The sequence below is a fragment of the Rhinoderma darwinii genome, chromosome 2 (genome assembly GCF_050947455.1).
Source record: "Rhinoderma darwinii isolate aRhiDar2 chromosome 2, aRhiDar2.hap1, whole genome shotgun sequence".
Classification (NCBI taxonomy): domain Eukaryota; kingdom Metazoa; phylum Chordata; class Amphibia; order Anura; family Rhinodermatidae; genus Rhinoderma; species Rhinoderma darwinii.
The window spans coordinates 312,394,946-312,422,191 of record NC_134688.1 but is presented as its reverse complement, the minus strand read 5'-3'; the positions used below and the strand labels follow the sequence as shown (position 1 = coordinate 312,422,191).

The 27,246-nt window shown below is 43.0% G+C and overlaps 1 protein-coding gene across 1 annotated transcript in view; it reads left to right on the top strand.

Annotated features, from left to right (window-relative positions):
* Positions 1–27,246, top strand: part of CACNA1S (calcium voltage-gated channel subunit alpha1 S) — a 960,893-nt gene that overhangs the window by 416,241 nt on the left and 517,406 nt on the right. Inside the window, exons 15-16 of the mRNA XM_075853532.1 lie at positions 18,932–19,046; positions 26,559–26,652. Coding sequence (XP_075709647.1) covers positions 18,932–19,046; positions 26,559–26,652 — 209 coding nt within the window. The remainder of the gene's footprint in view (positions 1–18,931; positions 19,047–26,558; positions 26,653–27,246) is intronic.

Below are 27,246 nucleotides of genomic sequence, written 5' to 3'. Positions count from 1 at the left end.
TGAATAACAAAATACAATTTGATAAAAGCAATGTAAAGAATGTCAGTACATGTCTAAACCATTAGCGAGCGAAGGTAAGAGAGCACAAAAGTGGGATCCAAAGGAGTCCTCAACCTAAACCAGCAGCGCCCACCTTGAAATCAACATTAAGGCCATAGGGTCTAAGGGTATTCAGCCTGAATATCCATTCGAGTTCCCGTTTTTTTTAAAAAGCCACTCTGTCACCACCTCGACGTAGGGGTGGGATGTGGTCGATTATCCTGAATTTTAACTGTTTCTCCGTATGGTTCATTTCAGCAAAGTGCTTAGAAACAGGCAAGTCTAACCTTTTATTTCCAATGGTGAAACGATGGTTGTTGAGTCGCACCTTTAGTTCTAGGGTGGTCTCCCCAATGTACCACAGTCCGCAGGGACATTCCAGTAAGTAAATCACAAATGAGGAGTTACAGGTGAGATAATGCTTGATTTGGGTTGTCTTGTCCGTAATGGGATGTGTAAAGGAGCGTCCTTTAATCATATAGTGGCAATTCACACAGGATAAACAGGGATAGCACCCTGTGTTACTTGCTGTCAGGAAACGTTGTCCTGTTTTTTTGACCTTGGGCTCAAAGGATGCCCTAACCAGTCTGTCTTTGAAATTCTTTGAACGTCTGTAAGAGAATAGTGGTGGAATCTCAAATTCAGGTACATATCTAAGGCTTCTGTGAAGAATAGGCCAATGTCTCCTTATGATGTTAGCAATCTTGTTGCTTTGTTCAGTGTAAGTGGATATAAATGGGACTCTAGTCAATCGTTTAGTCACTGCAGTAGTTGTGTTGTCAGGGAGGAGTGTGTCTCTAGAGATGGTAGTGGTTCTATCCATGTTTGTTTCTACAATGGATTTCGGGTAACCCCTCTGCCTAAACTTATTGCCCATCTCCCTGAGTCTGAGCGTGGCAGTTGAATCATCAGTGACTATCCTTTTCACTCTGAGTAATTGGCTGTAGGGGAGTGAGCGCACCATGCCTCGTGGGTGACTACTATCGAACCTCAAAAGGTTGTTCACATCTGTGGGTTTAACAAATAAGTCAGTAGATAAATGATTGTCAGATATGGAAACCAAGGTGTCAAGGAAGGAAATTGAAGAGGATGAGTGTACTAGTGTGAATTTTACACTTGGGTCTATGGTGTTAAGGAACATGTGAAAGGTAGATAACTTGTCAATGGAGCCTGTCCAAATCAGGAAAATATCATCAATATAGCGCCACCATTGCAATACTTGAGAGAAGTGTGGAGAGGGGTAAATGAATGATTTTTCTAGCATAGCCATGTAAATGTTAGCGTATGTAGGTGCGATATTAGAGCCCATGGCTGTTCCCTGTTGCTGTATATAGAATACATCTTGAAATGTGAAGTAATTGTATCGCAAAATGATGGCCAGGAGAGAGAGAAAAGAACCTCTACATTTTTCTGAGAAGCTACTATTCTGCAGACATTGGTCAATAGCATTGAGGCCCCTCTGGTGTTCAATAGATTTATCTACTGACTTATTTGTTAAACCCACAGATGTGAACAACCTTTTGAGGTTCGATAGTAGTCACCCACGAGGCATGGTGTGCTCACTCCCCTACAGCCAATTACTCTGAGTGAAAAGGATAGTCACTGATGATTCAACTGCCACGCTCAGACTCAGGGAGATGGGCAATAAGTTTAGGCAGAGGGGTTACCCGAAATCCATTGTAGAAACAAACATGGATAGAACCACTACCATCTCTAGAGACACACTCCTCCCTGACAACACAACTACTGCAGTGACTAAACGATTGACTAGAGTCCCATTTATATCCACTTACACTGAACAAAGCAACAAGATTGCTAACATCATAAGGAGACATTGGCCTATTCTTCACAGCAGCCTTAGATATGTACCTGAATTTGAGATTCCACCACTATTCTCTTACAGACGTTCAAAGAATTTCAAAGACAGACTGGTTAGGGCATCCTTTGAGCCCAAGGTCAAAAAAACAGGACAACGTTTCCTGACAGCAAGTAACACAGGGTGCTATCCCTGTTTATCCTGTGTGAATTGCCACTATATGATTAAAGGACGCTCCTTTACACATCCCATTACGGACAAGACAACCCAAATCAAGCATTATCTCACCTGTAACTCCTCATTTGTGATTTACTTACTGGAATGTCCCTGCGGACTGTGGTACATTGGGGAGACCACCCTAGAACTAAAGGTGCGACTCAACAACCATCGTTTCACCATTAGAAATAAAAGGTTAGACTTGCCTGTTTCTAAGCACTTTGCTGAAATGAACCATACGGAGAAACAGTTAAAATTCAGGATAATCGACCACATCCCACCCCTACGTCGAGGTGGTGACAGAGTGGCTTTTTAAAAAAAACGGGAACTCGAATGGATATTCAGGCTGAATACCCTTAGACCCTATGGCCTTAATGTTGATTTCAAGGTGGGCGCTGCTGGTTTAGGTTGAGGACTCCTTTGGATCCCACTTTTGTGCTCTCTTACCTTCGCTCGCTAATGGTTTAGACATGTACTGACATTCTTTACATTGCTTTTATCAAATTGTATTTTGTTATTCAATAATATTTCTCTATTATTTTCTAGGGATTCGTTTTCCCTGCTTGCTTCCGGGAGTTTGACCCTCACCCCCGTTGGACACACATACAAATTATGTTTCCCCTTTTTTTCCGTCTGGCAACTGTATTCATTTTTTTGTCACCAGATATGCCGTACCAGGACCAAATAGTTTGCATTATCATTATTATTCTGTTTACGGTAACTCAATAATTAAAGCATACTTATTACACTTGATGTCTCTGTGTTTTTGCATTCTTGAATTGGAAGTGCCTCCACAATATCTACACTACCACCCTATACAGACACTGGAAGTTGGGATACTCACTTGTGTGTACACGAATGAGTTATCCCTTTTTCCTTTGTACCCCTAGGAGTGGACCCCATCACGTGGGGACCCTGCGACGGGTTGTGTTCTGTGCAATTGGGTCCTGGTTTTTAATAAGTATTAGGCCTTCCTAGGGTTCCGCCCTTTTGCTATTTTCATAGGACATAAGTTTTATAGTTTTAAACGGGAATGTCACCCAGCTTTCCCAGACCCCTGAATGGCATATCTGCCTAAGTATCCAGCTTTCCCAGACTCCTGAATGGCAAATCTGCCTAAGTATGCAGTAATACTGCAGCGGTTAGTAACATTGTCTTGAAAATTGGTTACGCACTAGTTACGATTACTTACCTGGTCCTGTTATCTGCCGTTCTTGGTACTTTTTCTTCTATTCTTTCCTCTTTTACCCTGCCGCACTGAAAACATCATATAAGCGGTGCGCATGCGCAGTACGTTCGTACTGTCATCGCCCGTTTCCTCTCCTTATGCATCACATGCGCGCATGCGCATACGTGAGCCGGGGACGCTGATGTAGTGAGTTTCTGTTCATTGATTGTTGTCCAACGGTGAGTATCGTCTTTCCTGTACTGTACATTTTATTGTAAATCTGCCACTTCACCAATGTTTACTTAACACTGTATGCACTGTACCGCTATACACACTGTTATAATAGAGGGCTCTCTGCCCAGATGCGTCACACTCACTTAGGTTGTTATGTAGTAACCACAGTAACCACTAATGGATCACCTGTTCCTACTTGTTAACTCAGGTTGAATCACTGATTGTATTACCACACTGGGTTATATATACCCTGTTAAGATTGTTGCTCATTGCTTGACAAAGATCCCATAGAGACGGATCGAAACGTTGCCTGCCTGGGGTGAATAAACACACCACTTTTTTTCACCAACTTCCTTGGAGTGTTGCCTCTTAATTTTTTTGGATTTCATTTACAAGGGTTCCTAGCCTCAACCTAGGAGGCCTGCACCCACTGCTGTTGCTGTGCTGCTTTACTCTTTTTCTCTCTCTCTCTATATATATATATATATATATATATATATACACACACACACACATGTACACATTACACACACTATATATATATATATATATATATATATACATACATACGCACACACGTACACATTACACACACTATATATACACACACGCATGTACACATCACACACACTATATATGTACACATCACACACACTATATATGTATACACACTATATATATATATATATATATATACACACACACACACACCCACACGTACACATCACAAACACTATATATAAACATATATATATATACACACATACATGTACACATCACACACACTATATATATATATATATATATATATATATATATATACACTACCGTTCGAAAGTTTGGAGTCACCCAGACAATTTTGTGTTTTCCATGAAAACTCACACTTATATTTATCAAATGAGTTGCAAAATGACTAGAATATATAGTCAAGACATTGACAAGGTTAGAAATAATGATTTTTATTTGAAATAATAATTTTCTCCTTCAAACTTTGCTTTCGTCAAAGAATGCTCCATTTGCTACAATTACAGCATTGCAGACCTTTGGCATTCTAGCTTAATTTGCTGAGGTAATCGGGAGAAATTTCACCCCATGCTTCCAGAAGCCCTTCCCACAAGTTGGATTGGCTTGATGGGCACTTCTTGCGTACCATACGGTCAAGCTGCTCCCACAACAGCTCCATGGGGTTGAGATCTGGTGACTGTGCTGGCCACTCCATTACAGATAGAATACCAGCTGCCTGCTTCTTCCCTAAATAGTTCTTGCATAATTTGGAGGTGTGCTTTGTGTCATTGTCCTGTTGTAGGATGAAATTGGCTCCAATCAAGCGCTGTCCACAGGGTATGGCATGGCGTTGCAAAATGGAGTGATAGCCTTCCTTATTCAAAATCCCTTTTACCATGTACAAATCTCCCACTTTACCAGCACCACAGCAACCCCAGACCATCACATTACCTCCACCATGCTTGACAGATGGTGTCAGGCACTCTTCCAGCATCTTTTCAGTCGCCTCTTCATTGTAGACGTTGACACTGGCGTTTTGCGGGTACTATTTAATGAAGCTGCCAGTTGAGGACCTGTGAGGCGTCTATTTCTCAAACTAGAGACTCTAATGTACTTGTCTTGTTGCTCAGTTGTGCAGTGGGGCCTCCCACTTCTATTTCTACTCTGGTTAGAGCCTGTTTGTGCTGTCCTCTGAAGGGAGTAGTACACACCGTTGTAGGAAATCTTCAGTTTCTTGGCAATTTCTCGCATGGAATAGCCTTCATTTCTAAGAACAAGAATAGACTGTCGAGTTTCACATGAAAGCTCTCTTTTTCTAGCCATTTTGAGAGTTTAATCGAACCCACAAATGTAATGCTCCAGATTCTCAACTAGCTCAGAGGAAGGTCAGTTTTATAGCGCCTCTAAACAGCAAAACTGATTACAGCGGTGCTAACATAATTGCACAAGGGTTTTCAAGTGTTTTCCAATCATCCATTAGCCTTCTAACACAGTTAGCAAACACAATGTACCATTAGAACGCTGGAGTGATGGTTGCTGGAAATGGGCCTCTATACACCTATGTAGAGATTGCATTAAAAACCAGACGTTTGCAGCTAGAATAGTCATTTAGCACATTAACAATGTATATTTTCTAAGTGACCCTAAACTTTTGAACGGTAGTGTAGTGAACTTAATTGTAGAGTTCATAGTGTTCAAATAAGCAAAAAATTCATGTAATTAACATATGGAGCCGGTCCAGATGAGGAAGACATCGTCTATGTATCGCCACCACCGCGTGCATGACTGAAGTGGTAGGTCACATAGACGAGGTTCTCCTTAATCCGCCGCATAAAGATATTTGCATATGTGGGGGCCATATTGGACCCCATTGCCATCCCTCTTGAGTGTAGCTGTACTGTCATAATACAATATAGACTAGGGTGCCTGTTGGAAATGTATGTTTGATTTGTGTAATATTTTTCTCATGATTCACACACTATGTTTCTAATGCAGTGCTATCCATACTGCTGTGTTTTCTAGTTACGCAAACTGAAATATTAAGTTTTTGAGCCAAATTTATAAGCAGCGTAGTTCGCGCATGCGCAGACTGGCTGGAACACTCGTTCCGGTCATGCGCATGCGTAATGAATGGTGATCTTTTCACTGTGTGCGTTCCACAGGCTGTATTTCCGGCCTTTTATGCCATCTTTGAGCAGTTACTTTGCTCTATGGTTTTTGTATCTATCTATCTATCTATCTATCTATCTATCTATCTATCTATCTATCTATCTATCTATCTATCTATCTATATAAATACATACACACTCCTTGAAATTACAACACCAAGAAGGGAAAGCCGCAAGGTTATGCAATTCGAGGAAGTAGCAGGTGTCGCTAAGATCTGTGGCATGTGGTAGAGGCATAAAAGCTAGATTGAAAGAAAAGTGTTTTTTTTGCCATGTGAAAAACCTCAAAAATCAGATAAAGTGGTGTGGGATGATTTTGCGATACCTCCTGTTCTTCTATGTGCCAGCTATCGCCACTTGTCGCAAACTGGGAGGGACAGAATCCTTGAACTGCGAGACCTTGGCTTATTACTCTGGCCGATCGCTACGGGCCTAGGCCAATATATCAGCTCTGTTCAAAGTTGCGTGTCCCGGAGGTTGGGAGAACAGCAACGAATGGGAATGACACCAAGAGGAGGAGAATCTCTGCACGAGCGCATTGTCTGATTGGAAGAATGGCGCGTAGAGATCGATCCTGTACTGCAAGTTAAATTGGATGTCACATTGCACGTCTAGGGCAGCAACCAGTGTCAAAACAACCATCAGAAGGCATTTGCATTTCCATTTTTTTATCATTTCCATATGATTAACATATGATTTCCACAGTTCCAAAACTTTTCCTTCTCTTCTGTGATATACATATAATCACAGAAGAGAATCCGCCTGTGCAAGGACTTAATAACTTTTATTAAGTAATAGACTAAAAATAATAGGCCCTAATGGACCCTGATGTGGCCTTACTTAGTTAGATCACCCGCCCTTGTACGGGCGACCAGGAACTCTGCCTTGACCCTATACAGACCTATTTCTGTATTCAGACCAAGAGAACTATTTGGCTGGAGAGGGGAAGGGAAGCTGTCAAGGCCCTCGTATGCCCCAGTGACAAATAAACAAATACACATCACCCCACAAAGGTGGCTATCCCCAATCTAGGCCTGTACCTCATATAGGGACCCTACAAGAATTCTTGCCTACAGTGGACTAGCACAGAAAAACAAGGGAATAAAAAAACTGTATTATTTAGTGCATAATTAAGGTGAAGGTCTGGGTGTGCTTCACAGAACACATACACCTATATAGCTTCAAATAATTGATGGCAGAAAATATTCACAAATACTTTTGCTGGGAGAGAAAATGTAGCCTATCTCAATCTGCAAAATTTATTTGAGATATCCCAATGCGTTTCTCCTGAAGGTACACAAGTTCATCAGGGGACAAAGAATTGCAAATACTTGTTTCAAACACCAAGACGCATAGTTCAAAGTGGTCCATATACCCTTAAATTAAAGTAGAGCAAAAAAGGGATCAACACAGTAAATGATGATTTAGCCACAATGATTTAACATGGTAATAAACCTCTAACCAGCGGTGATAGTGCTAGAGGGACCATCTTTAACCGCTGACTGACAAAACTACCAGTCCAGCAATTGCGCACCCACTGCCAGACTTGGCGCTATCTGCCGAATTCAGATGCGGCCCCTTGTCGCGGCGCGGAGTGTGGACCCACTCGGCCGTACCGCGTAGGGGGATAGCAGCTGGCCAAACAGGTACAAGCAATGTCTATAGTTCTGAAAGGGTACCTGAGGCAATGTAGACATTAGCGGTGATTTCAGGCTGAGATGAGGCTCTGGCAGTAGACAGACACCCAGCGGGGTGCAACACAGTAGATGCAGAAGGGAGCACAACACAACTCCAACACTTCAAGGCACAGGGGCACGGTAGCACGGGATACAAGGTACAGGCAGCAGGAACGGGAAACACTGGGAACTGGAAAACACTTAGGAGACCATTTGCAAAGACAAACTAGGGTAACGACAACAATGCTCAGGCATTGAATGGAAGGGCAGAGCCCCTTTTATAGTCCAGAGACATTCTGGGCTAATTTGCAGTTATTCTGCATGTGCGCGTACTTTCCCTTTAAGGCCGGGCACGCACGTGCGTGCGCAGCCAGCGGGAGCCAGTATTATGATGCGGAAGTGAGTGCCGGCACTCACTCGTCCATGGCCGCGGCCGTCAGGGGGTAAGTCTAGACGACGGTCTGCGGCCATAGACGTTACACCGTTTAACCACCCTTCAAAGTATAGATGTAGCTGTCTTTATCTTAACTTTTAACGCATTAAATACACAGTGGCAAGATCCTTTATCTTGACTTTTTCAATTACATTTCAATGGCTTTTGTTACGTGATATCACGCTGCAGCAAGTTATCAGAGTCAAGATAAAGATGGCTACATCCGTATGAGGTAATCCTGCTCTGATAAGGGCGAACCCACTGTCGGGAACATTTCAAGCAAACCCAGAGTATCCCTGCTCGTGGTAAGGAAGATGTGGCTGTCTCCAGGCAGCTTGCTGGCAGGGTGAGTGGACAGGTAGAATAGTCATACTAGCAAATGTCAGTAACAGGGCGGTAGTATTAGAGCCACATCAACAACCAATATCATAAACAAATTGAAGCCTCGTCAAAAAAGCAACAGAGCCACAATTTACAAAATCAGCAGACAGGAGAATGGCCAAAGTCCGAGGAAACAAGCCAATGAACAGAGCAAACCAGGAAGAATAATCAATAGCTAGCAAGGATTCCAGGAAAAGGCAGTATTATATAGAGGACAGATCATTGGGTCATTACAATCGAGACAATACCAAATATAATATAGTGTGTTGGTCTTCTTTTGTTTTGTTTTTTACTCTTAAAAAATAAAACCACTTTTTATGGAAAAAAATAGTTTTTTTTTATTGTTCACCTTTTTTGATAATCCTTATTTCTCATTAATTAATTATTTTTAGTCCCACTAGGGCACTTGAGTATCCAATCTGCTGAATGCTTATATAGTGCTTTGGTATACTTAGTATACTAAAGCATTATTTTCTGTCAGTGTAAAACTGACACTCAATCCATTAGGCCATGTCTTATATGGCCTAATAGGCATACAGCCATGGCAGGCCTGGATGGCCTTTGTTAGACCTCTGGCTGCCAAGGCCGCCTCCCTCTGAAACCACTTAGATGCTGTGGTCTCTATTCACCGTGGCATCCAAGGGATTAAATGGTCTGGTTTGGAGGTATCTCTGATCCCGGCTGTTAGAGCAGGAGCCCGGCTGTCATCAGACAGCTGAGCACTTGTTACCAGCCCGCACAGGACATCTATGCAAGACTTAGAACAAGGCTGCGGTGAAAAGACACGTTAGTGACCGCCGTGACGAGGCGTATTAGTGGTCACTAACAGGTTAAACAATGTCCCCATATTGTACAGCTAAACAATGTTGGCATAATGCAAAAATAAATAATGCTGCTGTACAATTCAGCTATACAATATTGTCGACAATGTCACCAAGAGGGGGGCAATTCTAAACCTAATTTTATCTAATAGACCAGACAGTTTTTAAAAGTACAGGTGGGGATCACAACATAACAAGTTTTCATTTATTCTTTAATAACATGTTCAGTAGAGGATCTACAAAAACACGAAGGTTCAGAAAGGGCAATTTTCATCGGCTCAGGGATGACCTTAATGGCATAAACTGGGACCTGTGAAATGTGCCCCATGTCTGTCTGCTGCTCTGCAACCTTTAAAGGGGACAACTGAGATTACGTACCTTGAGGTTGTAGCCACAAAGTTTTCCAATGATTACTCTCACCATTAAATAAACACATGCCTGGTCCGGGTTACCGTTATCGCTACCTGCTTGTGTCGATCTGGTAAAGATGATTTTGCTGCCCAAAATCCTCTACCTATTGTTACAATCTCCTGGTTATGAACCGATTAATTTTTTTCCAAAACTACGCTGCCTCCTTTATATGGGCAAAAAAAGAGACCTCAACCGGTGACCCATCATCTTCATAGATTGTGGGAAGAGGGGGAGTAGCACTCCCAGGTTTCAAATGATATTACTGGACAGCTCAACTGTCCCACCTTCTCTGATGATTTCATTCCGAGAAGAATAGAGCACTGGAGTTGCTCATCTACCTGTGTACCAATTCGTATAACCACCCTGCACATCTTTTGTCTTGTGGTAGGAAAGGGTACAATAATAATCTCAAGGACCACCCTTTCCTCAAACAAATTTTATTGATTTCGTTGGCCATTAGATCTTCCTGATTCACAGTGGGCATTGATCCCTTTACGCCCTTTTGGCATAATGGTTATCTCTCTGACCTCTTAGACTTTCCTTATGTTACTGGGTGGGGGTCCAAGGGGCTGTATTTCATGGGGGGGTGTTTGTGTAGAGGGTATACTTCAATCTTTCAAGCAACTCAAGGAGAAATTTCTTCTCACCAATGACTTTCACCTATCTTATATTATCAGACATGCGTTTCAAAACCAATTTCCTGGGAATGATTTTTGTAATAATTTATTTTCTTTCCCCATATATTTACTTGGTGTCCCCAGTAAACGAGTGATTTTTATCTTCCATGGTGACCTGTTGTCATTTTGCCACCAGAGGACTTCCCCTCCAGCTAGATCTAGGTTGAGGATCCTGGCTTACCCTAAGCAGGTATCTCCAAATCACAGTAAAAGAAAGGTTTACATTAGTGTGACTACCAGGTTTAGAAAGTTTAAACCTGGTTTTCCGGATATCTTTCCCAAGTTTGGAGAGTCCTTTGGCTCTTTTTTCCAACTGTTTTCAACGTGCCCTACTCTAAGGTCACTGGGAGCAAGTACATAAATTCCTGTATGATGTTATGGGAGTCGCTGTCCCTGATGATCCTAAGATATGTCTCATATTTATTGATCCATAGAGATTTCATACTCCTTCCAACCTAGTATTTATCACATATGTAGCATGCTTGAAAGAGGTAGCTATGTTTTGGATGGCGTCCACCACCCTAAACTCTACGACTTGATACACTCTGTTTAAACCCTTGGAGACGCAGCCAATTTTCATTTTTTCATTCCCACATTCCAAAGCCATAACCTTTTTATTTTTCCACCGATATTACCGTAAAAGGGCTTGTTTTTTGCAGGCCGAGTTGTCGTTTAAAAAACAGAATCATTTAATGTACCATATAATGTACTGGGAAACAGAAAAAAAAATCTTTGTGGGTTGAGATGGGCAAAGCTTTGTTTTTATTGGTACAATTTTGAGATACATGCAACTTTTTAATCTCTTGTCAATCCATTTTTTTGGGAGCTAAGGTGTACACCGTGCGGGTTAAATCACATTATATTAGAATAGTTTGGACTTTTACAGACGCGCCAATAACAGTTATATTTGTTTTTATTTTTTTAACATTACTTTAGAGAAAAATGGGAAAACATTTTTTTTAAATAAATTTAGTTTTACATTTATTTAATTGTATTTTTTTTCTTTTTTATAAGTCTTGAACCAGCGGGGGACTTAAACCAGCTACCGTTGGATTAATTGCACTACTTACTGCAAAACTAATGTATATAAGTATATTGTGCATCTTGACAGACTCCTCCCTATCAAGGCCTGCCTCTGGCAGTGCTTAATAGGAACGCAAAAATGGCAGACCTGGGGGCCTTTATTAGGCCCCCAGGCTGCTAGGCTAATCATCGGCACCCCGCAATCGCTTCATGGTGGGGCCGTCGGTGGGGACTTCCCACTCTTTCTAATGGCTCAGTTGTTGCGGTTGCTATTAACATCTAAGTGGTTAAACAGACGACACCCTCTCAGTATGGAACGCGCTCAGCCCGTGAGCCCACTGCATACTACCCCTTGGCAGCTGTCACATACATGTATGTATTATGTGGCTAAGGGGTTAATATTATGCTACCCCTTAAGAAATGGTTATAAAAAAAGAGGAATACGAAGGTTAAGTTCCAACAAATTTGGGATAGATGGCTTAAATCACCAGACACAGTCTTCTTCCATTACTCCTTCTTTTGACGAGTAGAGAGTAGTCCTTACCCCCTCATTTATATCATTTTCTCACCTGATTTAAGGTAGGATTTGTTTTCTACATTTTATTGATCTTCCTGTAAATATGTAATGACGTTCTATCTACTATGTACCCATATTGGTCAGAGCCCTTTGGCCTAGATCATATATGTATTGGTAGCTTAGCACCCCACACCAAAAGTTTTAGTTATTTGTACTCTGTTATTGTTGTGGGCCCCTGGTCCTTAGGTTCAAGGGGCCAGGAGGCCTGACTGTTATTTTTCAGGATTGTAATACTCACTGTTCTATTTTCTTTTCTCTGTTTTCTGGACCATTCAATCAATGCAAACGATGTGCATACGCTTAATATGTTTGTATTATTGCTGTAATTATCTACCTTTGTACTCTTGAATTTTGAGAGTCAATGATTGCACAATGATTTTTGTTCATTGTAAAACTATAATAAATTTATTGTTGTTTTAAAAAAATAAAAATAAAATAGATCCTTTGCAAGATATATACAGGAGGAAACGGAAGTGGTTAAATAAAACTGTAAGGGGGTCATTAAATTACAAAAATAAAGTGTTTAAATGCTATGTGCACCTTTGAAAAAAAATCTAAAGTAAAAATCTGAAAACATTTTTTTACCTTTTGAGATACGGCTGCTTTTTATTCTGTTTACAGAGCATCTGTATCGTGCACTGACCTGAATCCGAGTACGCAGGACCCGCTGAAACTGATGCAGTCAGTCCCGCTGACCTGACGGATACAAGTTTCAGCGCTAGATACAGCTGCTCTGTATACATGATACAACGCAGCTGTATCTCAAAAAGTAAAAATAATTTTTAATAAAAAGTAATTAGAAAGTTGCACAAAACACACTGATACACATTTTTGTTAAAAAAAACGTTTTCAAAAGGTGTACATAGCCTGTAACACTTTCCCGCCACAGCCGTTTTTCAGATTTTCACTAAAGTTTGTTCTCCCCACCTTCCAAAAGCCATAACTTTTTTATTTTTCAATCAATATTGCAGTATGAAGGCCGAGTTGTAGATTTTCACAGCACCATTTATTGTACCATATAATGTAGTGGGAAACTGGAAAAAAAATATTTGTGGGCTCGGGGACAGGAAAAAAACAGCGATTCCTCAATCTTTTGCCATAAAAACAGCATGTTAACTTTATTCTGCGGGTCAATACGATTACGGTGATACCAAGTTTATATTGTTTTTTTGTGTTTTACTACTTTTACAAGGAAAAAACTGTTTGTTAAAAATAAAATATGAGTTTTGTCGCCATATGCTGAGAGCCATAACTTTTCTATTTTTTTCTCCATTGAGCGGTATGTGGGCTTATTTTTTGCATGGCGAGCTGTAGTTTCTATTGGTACCATTAGGGTATATTAGACTTTTTGATCACTTTTGTATTCCATTTTTTTTGTGGGAGATGAAGTGACCAATAAACAGCGATTCTGGTGGTTTAAATTTTTTATTTTTTTGCAGTGTTAACCATGTGGATAAAATAATGATAAATTGTAATATTTTAGATTTTTACGGACATGTCAATACCACTTATGCTAAAAAAAAAATTGACATTGTGCTTGAAGGAAAAGTTTTTTTTTTTACTTTCAATTGTATTTATTTTTTTATTTATTAAAAAAACATTATTTTAAGTTTTTTTTAACTTGTCCCCTAGGGGACTTGAATCAGCGATCGCTTGCATGATATACTGTTAAACTAATGATACTGACACTCCCCTATGAAGCTGCAATGCCAACCAACAGCACCCGCGATCGCATCGCGATGGAGGGGGGAGTTGGAACATTACAGATGGCTGCCCCCCTGTTTCTAGACATTTAAATGCCACAGTCACTAATGACTACTAAAGCAAGACGGTAGTGATGTTGCACTAAACAATTATAAAATAAAATAAAAAAAGTTGTGTAAAAGGCATCATAGATTGAAACAGGGGGTCTCATTGACAAAGAATGTAGAAATAACCTAAAAATTTTTTTTTCAACTACATATATATATATATATATATATATATATATATATATATATATATATATAATAGGAAACTAAACTGAAAGTGTTGGTCCTCCCAGAAATAATCTGGACGTAATAGTGGAGGAGGATGAGAAACAGGCCAATCTATTAAACGCTGCCTTCTCTACCTTATTTACACAAGAATATCCAATGACAGACGACATGATTATGGGTAAAGCAAAGTCTCTGCTTATCCCAGTAAAAAGAACAGCAATGCTTTGTAAAATACTAATATAGACAAAACACTGGGTCAGGATGGCATACACCCCAGAGTTCTGCAGGAATTAAATACCATTATAAACAGACCCTTATTTCTGATATTTAAGGAGTCTTTTCTAACAGGGTCTGTTCTACAGCAAATGCACCAGGCCTGTGGACTTTATATCAACTATTTAACTATGTAACCATAATATTTGACTAGAAAATGCTGCCATATAGCATAACTTGAAAGTTCCAACTTAAATAATACCCAAAGAGCACGGATATAATACCTCCACGCAGATTCCAAGTAATACTATCATACTATTATACAGTGTCCAAATAATACTAGCATGTCACGACATGCATACACATATATTTAGTTGCTACATGTAATCACACACAAACAGATATGCACACTTATTACGAACTTGCACACATTTAAGCTGCATACATGCACGCACATGTACAGATGCCCACACATTAAATAAATGCATGCACTCATAGGTGCATTCGCTATACATACAGTACATGTACACAAAGTCACAAACAGTCACTTACACACATAATAGGCCTTACCTGAAACGTGAGTAGTGGAACAGAGCAGGGTGGTGGCTCCTGCAGGATGTCTTATGCCGTGGTGCTAAGTGTAATAAGTAAAGGCTTCCTCTGTGCAACTATTGTAGGTATAACGTGGGGGATTTAACCCCGTTATCAGGGGCGTAACTAGGAAAGACTGGGCCCCATAGCAAACTTTTGACTGGGGCCCCCCTCTGCTGGGTATCACACAACCCCCCCCCCCTTGTAGATAGTGCCTCCCTATAGATTCCACCACACAGCACCCCCCTATAGATAGCACCATACACAGCCCCCTGTAGATAACGCCATACAGCCCCCCTGTAGATAACGCCATACAGTCCACCCTGTAGATAACGCCATACAGACCCCCTCTGTAGATAACGCCATACAGCCCCCCCTGTCGATAACACCATACAGCCCCCTCTGTAGATAACACCATACAAACCCCCTCTGTAGATAACGCCATATAGCCCCCCCCCCAAAAAAAAAACGGCCTATAGTTTGTCCTACAAAAGACATGCATCCCCTATCCACAGGATAGGGGATACATGTGTGATCGCTGGCAGCGAAAGTCCCCCGAAGTTCTCCATGACTAACCTCGGACTTCCGGCGTCTGCGCAGGTCAATAAAAATAAAAGTAGCGCTGGTCACGCATGCGCACAAGCGCGACCGGCGCTCCATTCATTTCTACGGAGCTGCCGACACAGACCCCGGAAGTCCGAGGTTTGTCATGGAGAACTTAGGGGGGACTTTCGGTCCCCCGTTCTCCTAATCGCTGGGCGTCCCAGCGATCCCACATGTATCCCCTATCCTGTGGATAGGGGATGCATGTCTTTTGTAGGAACAACCCCTTCAGTGGCGTCGCGCTGTAGCTGCTATGGGAGGGGGCCGTGCAGGCGGGTGGCACGGGCCCCCTCATGCTGCAGGCCCCGTAGAAGTCGCTACGGCTGCTATAGCGGTAGTTACGCCACTGCGTATAGGTTTGTACGGCGTAAAACTACAGCTCCCAGCATGGCCGGAACAATGGTAAGGATATGCTGGGAGATGCGGTTTCACCAAAAAAAAATCATACCACCATCATCTCGCTGCAGATCATACAGTGACTACAATACTGATTAGAGGCAGAATAAACATTTACATTAACCCCTTAATGACCAGCCTATTTTGGACCTTAATGACAGCTATTTTTTACGTTTTTCAATCGTCGCATTCCAAGAGCTATAACGTTTTTATTTTTGCGTCGACATAGCTGTATAAGGTCTTGTTTTTTGCGGGACAAGTTGTATTTTTTAATAGCACCATTGTGAGGTACATATTATTTATTGCTTAACTTTTATTAACTTTTTTTTGGGGGGGAATAGAAAAAAATCAGAAATTTCGCCACTCTTTTTTGCGTCCTAAATCTACGTTGTTTACCGTGTGGTATAAATAACACAATAACTTTATCCAGCGGGTTGTTACGATTGCAACGATACCAAATTTGTATAGTTTTTGTATGTTTTACTACTTTTACACAGTAAAAACGCTTTTTTTTCTAAATTATTTGTTTTTGTGTCTCCATATTTGAAGAGCCGTAACGTTTTTATTTTTTCGCCGATGCGGTTGTGTGAGGGCTTTTTTTTTGCGGGACGACTTGTAGTTTTTATTGGTACCAATTTGGAGTAGATGCGACTTTTTGATCACTTTTTATTACATTTTTTTAAAGTCAGTATTCACAGAAAACAGCAATTTTTCCATAGTTTTTCATTATTTTTTTTACGGCGTTCACCGTGCGGGTTAAATAATGTAATAGATTTATAGTCAGGGACATTACGGACGCGGCGATACCAAATATGTGTAACTTTTTAACTTTATTTTGTTTTTTTAATAGTAAAGCAGTTTGTAAGGGGAAAAGCTGGGTTTTTCATTTTTTTCACATTTTTTTTTAAATTAACTCTATTAAACTTTTTTTTCCCTTTTTTAGGGGACTATAATATGCGATTCTGCGATCGCTATTATAATACACTGCAATACTTCTGTATTGCAGTGTATTACTGCCTGGCCGTTTAACACGGACAGGCATCTGCTAGGTCATGCCTGCGGCATGATCTAGCAGGCATTCACTCCAGGCAGACCTGGGGGCCTTTATTAGACCCCCGGCTGCCATTAGAGACACAGACACTCGGCGATCGTATCGCCGGGTGTCGGTGGGGGAGAGAGGGAGCTCCCTCCCTCTCTCCAAAACCACTCAGATGCGGTGCTCGCTATTGAGCACCGCATCTGAGGGGTTAAACGTGTGAGATCGATACTAATATCGATCTCACACGGCAGAGCAGGGACGCTCCCAGCCCTCAGCTGCCTCTAGCAGCTGAGAGCAGGGAGATTTGACAGCTCCCTGCTCTGTTTACTTATTCCGATGCCGCGACGTAAAAAGTCTATGGCATCGAAATAAGGCCCGTTAGTGACCGACGTAGAAACACGATGGACCGGTCACTAACGAGTTAAGTGACTCACCGGTGACGTCTCAGATTCTAGTTCTTTTCTTCTCCCTCCGGTTCAGACATCTATGATGGATTTCTCCCGGCCATGACCCATTTCTGTAGTTTTCCGTTTAGATGTCTTCAGCTTCTCACTTTTAAAACATTTCTGCACCTATAAACAAAGTTAAAATTCTCAACACATCTAAATATAATGTCACACACACACACACACACACACACACACACACACACACACACACACACACACACACACCGTGCCCCCTGTAGATAGTGACCTACATAGAAGCCCCTGTAGATAGTGCCCACATATGGACTCCAGAGCTGCAAGGCAATAGTGCTAACCACTAAGGCACCGTGCTGCCCTACATATAGCTTCCCCTATAGTTAGTGCTCCACGTATAGCCCACCTCTGTAGATAGTGTCTCACATATAGCTCCCCCTGTATATAGTGTCCCACATATAGCCCACCCCTGTAGACTGTGCACTACATATAGCCACCCTGTTGCTAGTGCCCCACAGGTAACCCACCCCTGTATATAGTGTCCCACACATAGCCCACCCCTATAGAAAGTATCCCAAAAAATAGCTCCCCTATAGATAGTGCTCTACATATAGCCCACCCCTGTATAGTGTCTCACATATACTGCCCCACATATAGACCCCCCTGTAGATAGTGGCCCACATCCCCACATACAGACCTCCCCTGTAGCTAGTGCCCCACATATAGACCCCTCCTCTATATATAATGGCCCACATATAGAGCCCCCTGTATATAGTGGCCCACATCCACACATATAGACCCCCCTGTAGCTACTGCCCCACATATAGACCCCCCTGTAGCTACTTCCCCACATATAGACCCCGTATATATAATAGCCCACATAAAGACGACCCCCCCTGTAGAAAGACCCCCCCCACTATAGATAATGCCATTCACATTTTTATGAGGAAAAAAAAACAAAAACTTGACATACTCACATGATCCCGTTCCCACGCTGTTCACTTGCAGACATGCTCTCTTCTGAGCATGTCTGCAGGAGCTGAACGAGCGTCCTCCAATGACGCTGATTGGCGGGGCAGAATGACTTGCCCGCCAATCAGCACTTTCCAAGCATGGAAGTGGCGCGATGATATCATCGCGCTGCAAGCCAATCAGTGTCATTGTAAGGCACTGGATGGTCAGGCACGGAACATGCCCGGCCATTCAGTGCTAATACATGTATTTGGCTGCCGCTAGCACTGGGGCCCCCTCCGGTGCTACCGACACCTACAGGCATGAGAGGGCCTGTGTAAGGCTCGGCGTCGCGGGCCCCACAGTAGCGGCGCTACCGCTGTAGCAGCCATAACGGCTGCTAGCGGCGCCACCGGGCATTTGAGTGGGCGTGTCAGCTGGCGGCACAGGCCCCCTCAAGCCCCGGGCCCCGTAGCAGTCGCTACTGCTGCTACCGCGGTAGTTACGCCACTGCCCGTTATATAAAGATATTGTCATGGAGCCCCTGTGTGGATTACTATTTATCTTTGAAATACTTCTTTAGCAAAACACAGATATTTTACTAAATGTCTTTCTTGCTATTGCTGTGGATAACCTCGCTGAAGCCGAGAACCTTACATCTGCACAGAAGGCAAAGGCTGAGGAACGCAAAAGAAAAAAATTGGCAAGGTAGGATAATCATATTCAAGCTTTTTGCTACTTTTTTACCATATTTGCTACTTTTCTTGGTTAGTTGTAAAGAATAAAATTGTTTATATTTACATAATACATGGATGCCATGTTATTGTGACTGCACTTTCATCAAACTTTTGAATTGTCATAGAGATATATCAAAAGTTTGGATCGGTTACGGTCCGGGAGCTGAGATACCACCTGTAAAGGATCTGCCAGACACAGCTTCTGTGTCGACGCAGTGGTTAATTAGTCTGCATCTGCTCCTAGGTCTGGTAGAGTGACTCGATCTGCTACCACTCAGTCTGGTAGGCTGAGGAGTGGGAGAACCTATCACAGCCTGGCCAGACGGATCTAGCTCCCGCCCTCGGTCTATATATACCTTCATTTGCTTCTTGTCTTTGTCTGTGATTCTCTCTTGTTTCCTGGCTCTGCTGTTCCAGCTATTACTATTGACCTCTGCTTCATTTTGACCCTGGCTTTACTGACTACGCTCCTGCTCCTGCGTTTGGTACCTTGTACACTCCTGGTTTGACTCGGCTCGTTCACTACTCTTGTTGCTCACGGTGTTGCCGTGGGCAACTGCCCCATTTCCCTTAGCTTCTGTGTACCCTTGTCTGTTTGTCTGTCATGCACATATTGAGCATAGGGACCGTCGCCCAGTTGTACGCCGTCGCCTAGGATGGTTCGTGCAAGTAGGCAGGGACTGAGTGGCGGGTAGATTAGGGCTCACCTGTCTGTTTCCCTTCCCCGTCATTACATAATCACAGGCCCATATACCTTTTCTACCCTGGTTCCTACTACTATGGACCCCCTTGAGACCCTGGCTCAGCAAATGCAGGGTCTCTCCCTACAGGTCCAAGCCCTGGCTCAGAGGTGCGACCAGCATGATGCTAACCAGCTAGTGCCCTCCACCTCACCTCTTGAACCCCATCTCAAGTTGCCTGACCGGTTCTCAGGGGACCGGAAGACTTTTTTCTCCTTTCGGGAGAGTTGTAGACTCTATTTCCGTCTAAGGCCCCACTCCTCAGGTTCTGAGAGCCAGCGAGTGGGTATTATTGTCTCCCGGCTCCAGGATGGCCCCCAAGAATGGGCCTTCTCCTTGGCTCCTGACGCCCCTGAACTTTCCTCTGTTGACCTTTTTTTTTCCGCTCTCGGGCTCATCTATGACGAGACGGACAAGACTGCCTTTGCCGAGGGTCAGCTGGTGACCTTACGTCAGGGTAAGAGACCCGTGGAAGAGTACTGTTCTGACTTTAGGAAGTGGTGTGTAGCTTCTCGCTGGAATGACCCTGCCTTGAGGTGCCAGTTTAGATTGGGTCTGTCGAACGTCCTAAAAGACCTGTTAGTTAGCTATCCCTGTTCTGACTCTCTAGATCAGGTTATGGCTTTAGCGGTACGTCTTGACCGACGTCTCAGGGAACGACGACTTGAACGTTTTTGTGCCTTCTCCTCTGGCTCCCCCATGATGGCTCCCGAGGTTCCGTTGCTTCGTTCTTCCACGGAAAACTCGGATGAACCAATGCAACTCGGGGCCTCCGTGTCTCCCCAACAACGTAGGAAACTCCGTAGGAAGAACGGTCTCTGCTTCTACTGTCGGGATGACAAGCATCAAGTGAACAACTGTCCTAGGCATAAGAATAAGCAGCCGGAAAACTTCCGCACCTAAGGGGCCATCGGGGAGGTCGCTTGGGCGCACAGGTATTTCCCGTAAATATGAAACCTAATAAGATCTTGCTTCCCTTTCAGGTCTCTTTTGAGGGTAGGTTTGCCACTGGCAGTGCCTTCATGGATTCAGAATCTTCTACTAATATTATGTCGGTGGAATTTGCTATGTCTCTAGTTATGCCATTGATTGATTTGCCTAAACCTGTCCCGGTAGTGGGTATCGACTCCACTCCACTTGCTAATGGTTATTTTACGCAGCATACCCCTGTTTTTGAACTCATTGTTGGCTCCATTCATTTGGAGCAGTGTTCTGTACTGGTGATGCAGGGATTATCGTCCGATTTGGTTTTAGGCCTTCCCTGGTTGCAGATGCATAATCCCACATTTAACTGGAGTACCGGGATCTTACTAAATGGGGTTATGAATGCATGACGTCCTGTTTTTCTGTTAATTTTATTTTTCTCCCTGAGGAGGTGAACACTCTACCTGAGTTTATTCAGGACTTCGCTGATGTTTTTTCTAAAAAGGCCTCCGAAGTGTTACCTCCTCATAGAGAATACGATTGCGTAATCGATTTGGTACCAAGAGCTAAGCTCCCTAAGGGTAGGATATTTAATCTCTCTTGTCCCGAACGTGAGGCCATGAGAGAATATATACAGGAAAGCCTGGCCAAGGGTTACATTCGCCCCTCTACTTCTCCGGTAGGTGCTGGCTTCTTCTTCGTATGGAAGAAGGATGGTGGTCTTAGGCCGTGCATCGATTACCGAAACTTGAATAAGGTCACTGTAAGGAACCAGTATCCCCTTCCTTTGATTCCTGATCTCTTCAATCAGGTTCAGGGGGCCCATTGGTTCTCTAAGTTTGATCTTCGGGGGGCTTATAACCTTATCCGAGTCAGAGAAGGGGATGAGTGGAAGACTGCGTTTAACACACCTGAAGGTCATTTCGAATACCTCGTCATGCCCTTTGGGCTGTGTAATTCTCCCGCGGTCTTCCAGAATTTCATAAATGAGATTTTAAGAGACTACCTGGGGGTATTTCTTGTAGTGTACCTTGATGACATACTTGTGTTTTCCAAGGACTGGTCTCCCCCCAGCATGTCAGGAAGGTGCTCCAGGCCCTTCGAGAAAACAAACTCTTTGCTAAATCTGAAAAATGTGTGTTTGGGGTGCAGGAGATACAATTTTTGGGTGAAATCCTCACTCCTTATGAATTCCGCATGGACCCTGCCAAGGTTCAGGCTGTGGCTGAATGGGTCCAACCTGCCTCCCTGAAGGCGTTACAGTGGTTCCTGGGGTTTGCTAATTATTACAGGAGATTTATTGCTAACTTCTCGGTCATCGCTCTTTCGGATCTTACTCGCAAAGGTGCTGATCTCCTCCACTGTCCTCCGGAGGCGGTCCAGGCTTTTGAGATCCTTAAGAAGTGCTTTAACTCGGCCCCAGTGCTGATTCAGCCTAACCAAATGGAGCCATTCATTGTGGAGGTTGACGCCTCAGAGGTGGGAGTGGGTGCTGTCTTGTCCCAGGGTACCATGTCCCTCACCCATCTCCGTCCCTGTGCCTACTTCTCCAGGAAGTTCTCGCCCACTGAGAGTAACTATGATGTGGGCAACCGCGAACTCTTAGCCATTAAATGGGCATTTGAAGAGTGGCGCCACTTCTTGGAGGGGGCTAGGCACCAGGTAACGGTCCTTACCGACCACAAGAATCTGGTCTTCCTAGATTCTGCCCGGAGGCTAAACCCGAGACAAGCTCGATGGGCATTGTTTTTTACTAGATTCAACTTTGTGGTCACCTATAGGGCTGGGTCTAAAAATATTAAAGCTGATGCACTGCCACATAGCTTCATGGCCAGCCCTCCTTCGGAGGAAGATCCTGCTTGTGTTTTGCCACCAGGTATAATAATATCCTCTGTTGATTCTGACTTAGTCTCCGAAATTGCAGCTGATCAAGGTTCAGCTCCCGGGAACCTTCCTGACAACAAGCTGTTTGTTCCCCTGCAATTCCAGCTAAGGGTACTCGGGGATAATTATGACTCTGCACTATCTGGCCATCCAGGCATCCTGGGTACCAAGCACCTCATTGCTAGAAACTATTGGTGACCTGGGTTGCCTAAAGGCGTTAAGGCCTACGTCGCCACTTGTGAAATTTGTGCTAGGTCCAAGACTCCCAGGTCCCGACCAGCGGGCTTACTATGTTCTTTGCCTATTCCCCAGAGACCTTGGACCCATATCTCCATGGATTTTATCACCGATCTGCCTCCATCTCAAGGCAAGTCGGTGATGTGGGTTGTAGTAGACCGCTTTAGTAAAATGTGCCACTTTGTGCCCCTCAAGAAACTACCCAATGCCAAGACGTTAGCTACCTTGTTTGTCAAACATATCCTGCATCTCCATGGGGTTCCTGTCAATATTGTTTCTGACAGAGGGGTACAATTTGTTTCATTGTTTTGGAGAGCTTTCTGTAAAAAGTTGGAGATTGATTTGTCCTTCTCCTTGGCCTTCCATCCTGAAACTAATGGCCAAACTGAGAGGACTAATCAGTCCCTAGAACAACATTTAAGGTGTTTTATCTCTGACTGTCAATATGATTGGGTCTCCTTCATTCCCCTCGCCAAATTTTCCCTTAATAACTGGGTCAGTAACTCGTCAGGGGTCTCCCCCTTTTTCTGTAATTTTGGGTTTAATCCACGGTTCTCCTCCGTTTCACCTGGTAGTTCCAACAATCCCGAGGTAGATGTCGTTCATCAGGAACTGTTCACAGTCTGGGCCCAGGTTCAGAAGAACCTAGAGGCGTCCCAGAGCATACAAAAGACTCAGGCAGATAGAAGACGTTCTGCTAACCCCTTGTTTGTGGTCGGGGATCTGGTGTGGATGTCTTCAAAAAATTTGTTCCTTAAGGTTCCGTCCAAAAAATTTGCTCCCCGGTTTATAGGGCCGTACAAGGTCATTGAGGTCCTTAACTCTGTCTCCTTCCGGCTGGAGTTACCCCCGTCTTTTCAAATACATGACGTGTTTCATGCCCCCCTCCTGAAACGCTGCTCCCCATCCTTGGTTACCTCGAGGAAACCTCCGGTCCCCGTTCTCACTCCTGAAGGGGTAGAATTCGAGGTGGCCAAGATTGTGGACAGTAGGATGGTCCAAGGCTTCCTCCAGTACCTGGTCCATTTGAGAGGATACGGGCCAGAGTAGAGGACTTGGGTATTCGCCCGGGATGTTCACGCTGGGGTATTGTTCGGGAGGTTCCATCTTCGGTTCCCCAATGAGCCAGGTCCACCTAGGAAGGATCCAGTGGCCCCTCATAAAAGGGGGGTACTGTAAAGTATCTGCCAGACACAGCTTCTGTGTCGATCAGTCTGCATCTGCTCCTAGGTCTGATAGAGTGACTCGATCTGCTACCACTCAGGCTGGTAGGCTGAGGAGTGGGAGAATCTATCACAGCCTGGCCAGACGGTTCTAGCTCCCGCCCTCGGTCTATGTATACCTTCATTTGCTTCTTGTCTTTGCCTGTGATTCTCTCTTGTTTCCTGGCTCTGCTGTTCCAGCTATTACTATTGACCTCTGCTTCATTTTGACGCTGGCTTTACTGACTACGCTCCTGCTCTGCGTTTGGTACCTCGTACACTCCTGGTTGGACTCAGCTCGTTCACTACTCCTGTTGCTCACGGTGTTGCCATGGGCAACTGCCCCATTTCCCTTAGCTTCTGTGTACCCTTGTATGTTTGTCTGTCGTGCACATATTGAGCGTAGGGACCGTCGCCCAGTTGTACGCCGTCGCCTAGGACAGGTCGTGCAAGTAGGCAGGGACTGAGTGGTGGGTAGATTAGGGCTCACCTGTCTGTCTCCCTTCCCTATCATTACACCACCGTTGCTGAAACTAAGGTGCAGAAGCACTTAGCTGAGTACCTTTCACCTGCAGCTGTAATCTGCACACCCCCTCAGGCTGAAGACGACTCACATAGAACGTCTATGCTAATTGTCTTCAGGCTGACGAGGAGCGCTGATCACAGCCAAAGGTGCAAAGCGCTTAGCTGAGCACCTCCGCACCCTTATTTCAGCAACGGTAGGGGTCTCAGTGCCTGGACCCCTACCGATCCAAACTTTTGATCTGTCTCTTTAACATATCAAAAGTTTAATGAAAGTGCAGTTACTCTTTAAGTATATGCTGCCTATGAACCATCTATACCCAAACTTAACAATCAGATACTGTATTTCTGTCTAGATAGGGTATTGTGAAGATTTTTAGTTCTCAATTGTATATGTAAATCATTGGAAGCAGCAAAACATCTATAAGATGACCACGTAAATATTCTACTAGAATACAGCACTGGGGTGATACAGTAAAGCACTTACTAGAAGTAGCATGGAGGAAATTACACAGCAAATTCTATTGCAAATGTAATAGTTATCTTATATGATATAAAAAAAAGTGTGGAGGGGATACTTAATTAAAATGTAAAACTTAATAAAACCAAATAGAACTAGTGTTCTTGTGTAATTATATTGAAAAACTAGCGTTTGGCATAAGCGCCATCTTATAAAGCATACAAAACGTACATTTTTATTTGTGTCAGAAAAAGAGTGACTTTTCAAGCCTTTCCTTATGTGATGGATTTATTAATGTTTTCTCATCTGAGAAACTTGATGGTAATGTTCAGTAGTGTACACTATATTCATTAACAGGTATGCACTGTGTCAAGAAAAAAAATTGACACCACATTTGTATTCACACTGGCATACCGCAGAGAAGTACACCGGTATTATTCCATGTGTCTGAGTATATTTAAAGTGTAACCGTTGTTTTCCTCTTTTTTTCCTCCATAAATCAATAGTACAAGTGAATATAAGTGGTAATATATATTATCAAAGAAAAATGCATCTTCCTCCACTTATCAGACTCCTCTCCTCCTCCCCCTTACTCCTGTACTGATCACTTATTCTCAATTTACTGTTAAAATCCGTATTCAACAAGTCAGAGATGAAGACAGCTCACTGAGGGATCAGGTCTCAGCTGCCCATAGAAGCCTATAGAGATAAGAGTGTGGAGCAGGAGTAGCAAGCTGCTAGACACAGACAAACACCGCTGCTGCTAGTAAATGTTTTACTAGAATACAGCACTGGGGTGATACAGTAAAGCACTTACTAGAAGTAGCATGGAGGAAATTAGACAGCAGTAAGAAGCAGATGTGAACAAAACACTAGGGTGAGATAAAACACTAGAATCTGCAGCGTTTGTGTTTGTTTCCCTTCGTCCCTCCCCTCTCTAAAGACTTCTATGGGCAGCAGTCGTAACCTGATCCATCAGTGAATTGTCTTCATCTCTGCCTTACTAAATACAGATTATAGCTGTGAATTGAGAGTGAATGATCAGTGCGGGGGGAAGAGGAGTGTGTCTGGTTGAGAAAGAAGCCTCTTATTCTAGTAAGATATTTATTAAAAAGTTTAATATATTCGCTTGTTCTATTGATTTATGAGAAAAAATTTAAACAACGGTAAGCCCCTTTGGCGCATATTAAAAAAAATATTCTTCTAACTTATCCCTGTGAATAGATATAATTTATTGAAGGTCCAGGCCTAAAGCACACGTCTCCTCATCTTTAGTATACACATGTCAACAGTTCCAATGTTGCCAAAGGCCACATAACATTTATTTAATTACTCTAATACCACATGTTTTTTATGATGGTGTCTTTCACTACATGGCAAAATACTGCTATGTGTGAATGCATCCTAATGCATCCTTCATGTTGAAACCTGCTCCTCATATATATAGAACTGTCTGCGAATGTAAATTATCTACTTCTTTGTGATATTAGTAATCTGTAGATCTTTTTTTTTAGAACGGAACCAGATAAATCAGAAGAAGAAAAACTTTTATTAGCAAAAAAATTAGAACAAAAAGCCAAGGGGGATGGAATACCAACAACAGCTAAGGTAAGCAAATATTTAAAAGCTTACCTCCAGATACGGCCTGTACTCACCTAAACTTATTTACATGAACATGCAAAAAGTTGAATTAGCTGTTTCTCCTTTATCTCACATATATTGCAGAATAAGCCTTCTGCGGTTGGTGCTACATAAGTCAAATCTCCAAGGCTCTCATATTCAGTACAAAATCCCTGCCGCATACCTCCTATTGCGATCAATAGCAATGCTGTGACACAGGCAAATATTTGCTTACTGAACAGTTAATGTAATTTTTGGCTATTTTGTTTTAATAACTAAAGGGACATAAGATTGTTCCATATTGATATTCTGAAATCTATAGGCTAAGTTCACACTTGACAGAAGCAAATTGACTGCAAAATCCAAATGCGGATTTTGACACAGATTTGTCACAGGCTTCACCTTTTGTATTGAAAGGGGGAAATCCACCGCAAAAGTCCAGCACAAACATCACATTAAGGCCGGGTTCCCACGGGACGGATACACGGGACGGAGTAAGAATCACGCAGCATGTCCGACCTGGAACCCACAGGACATTGTGTCCGAAAAATAATACCACATTGTGGTACGATTTGTCAGATG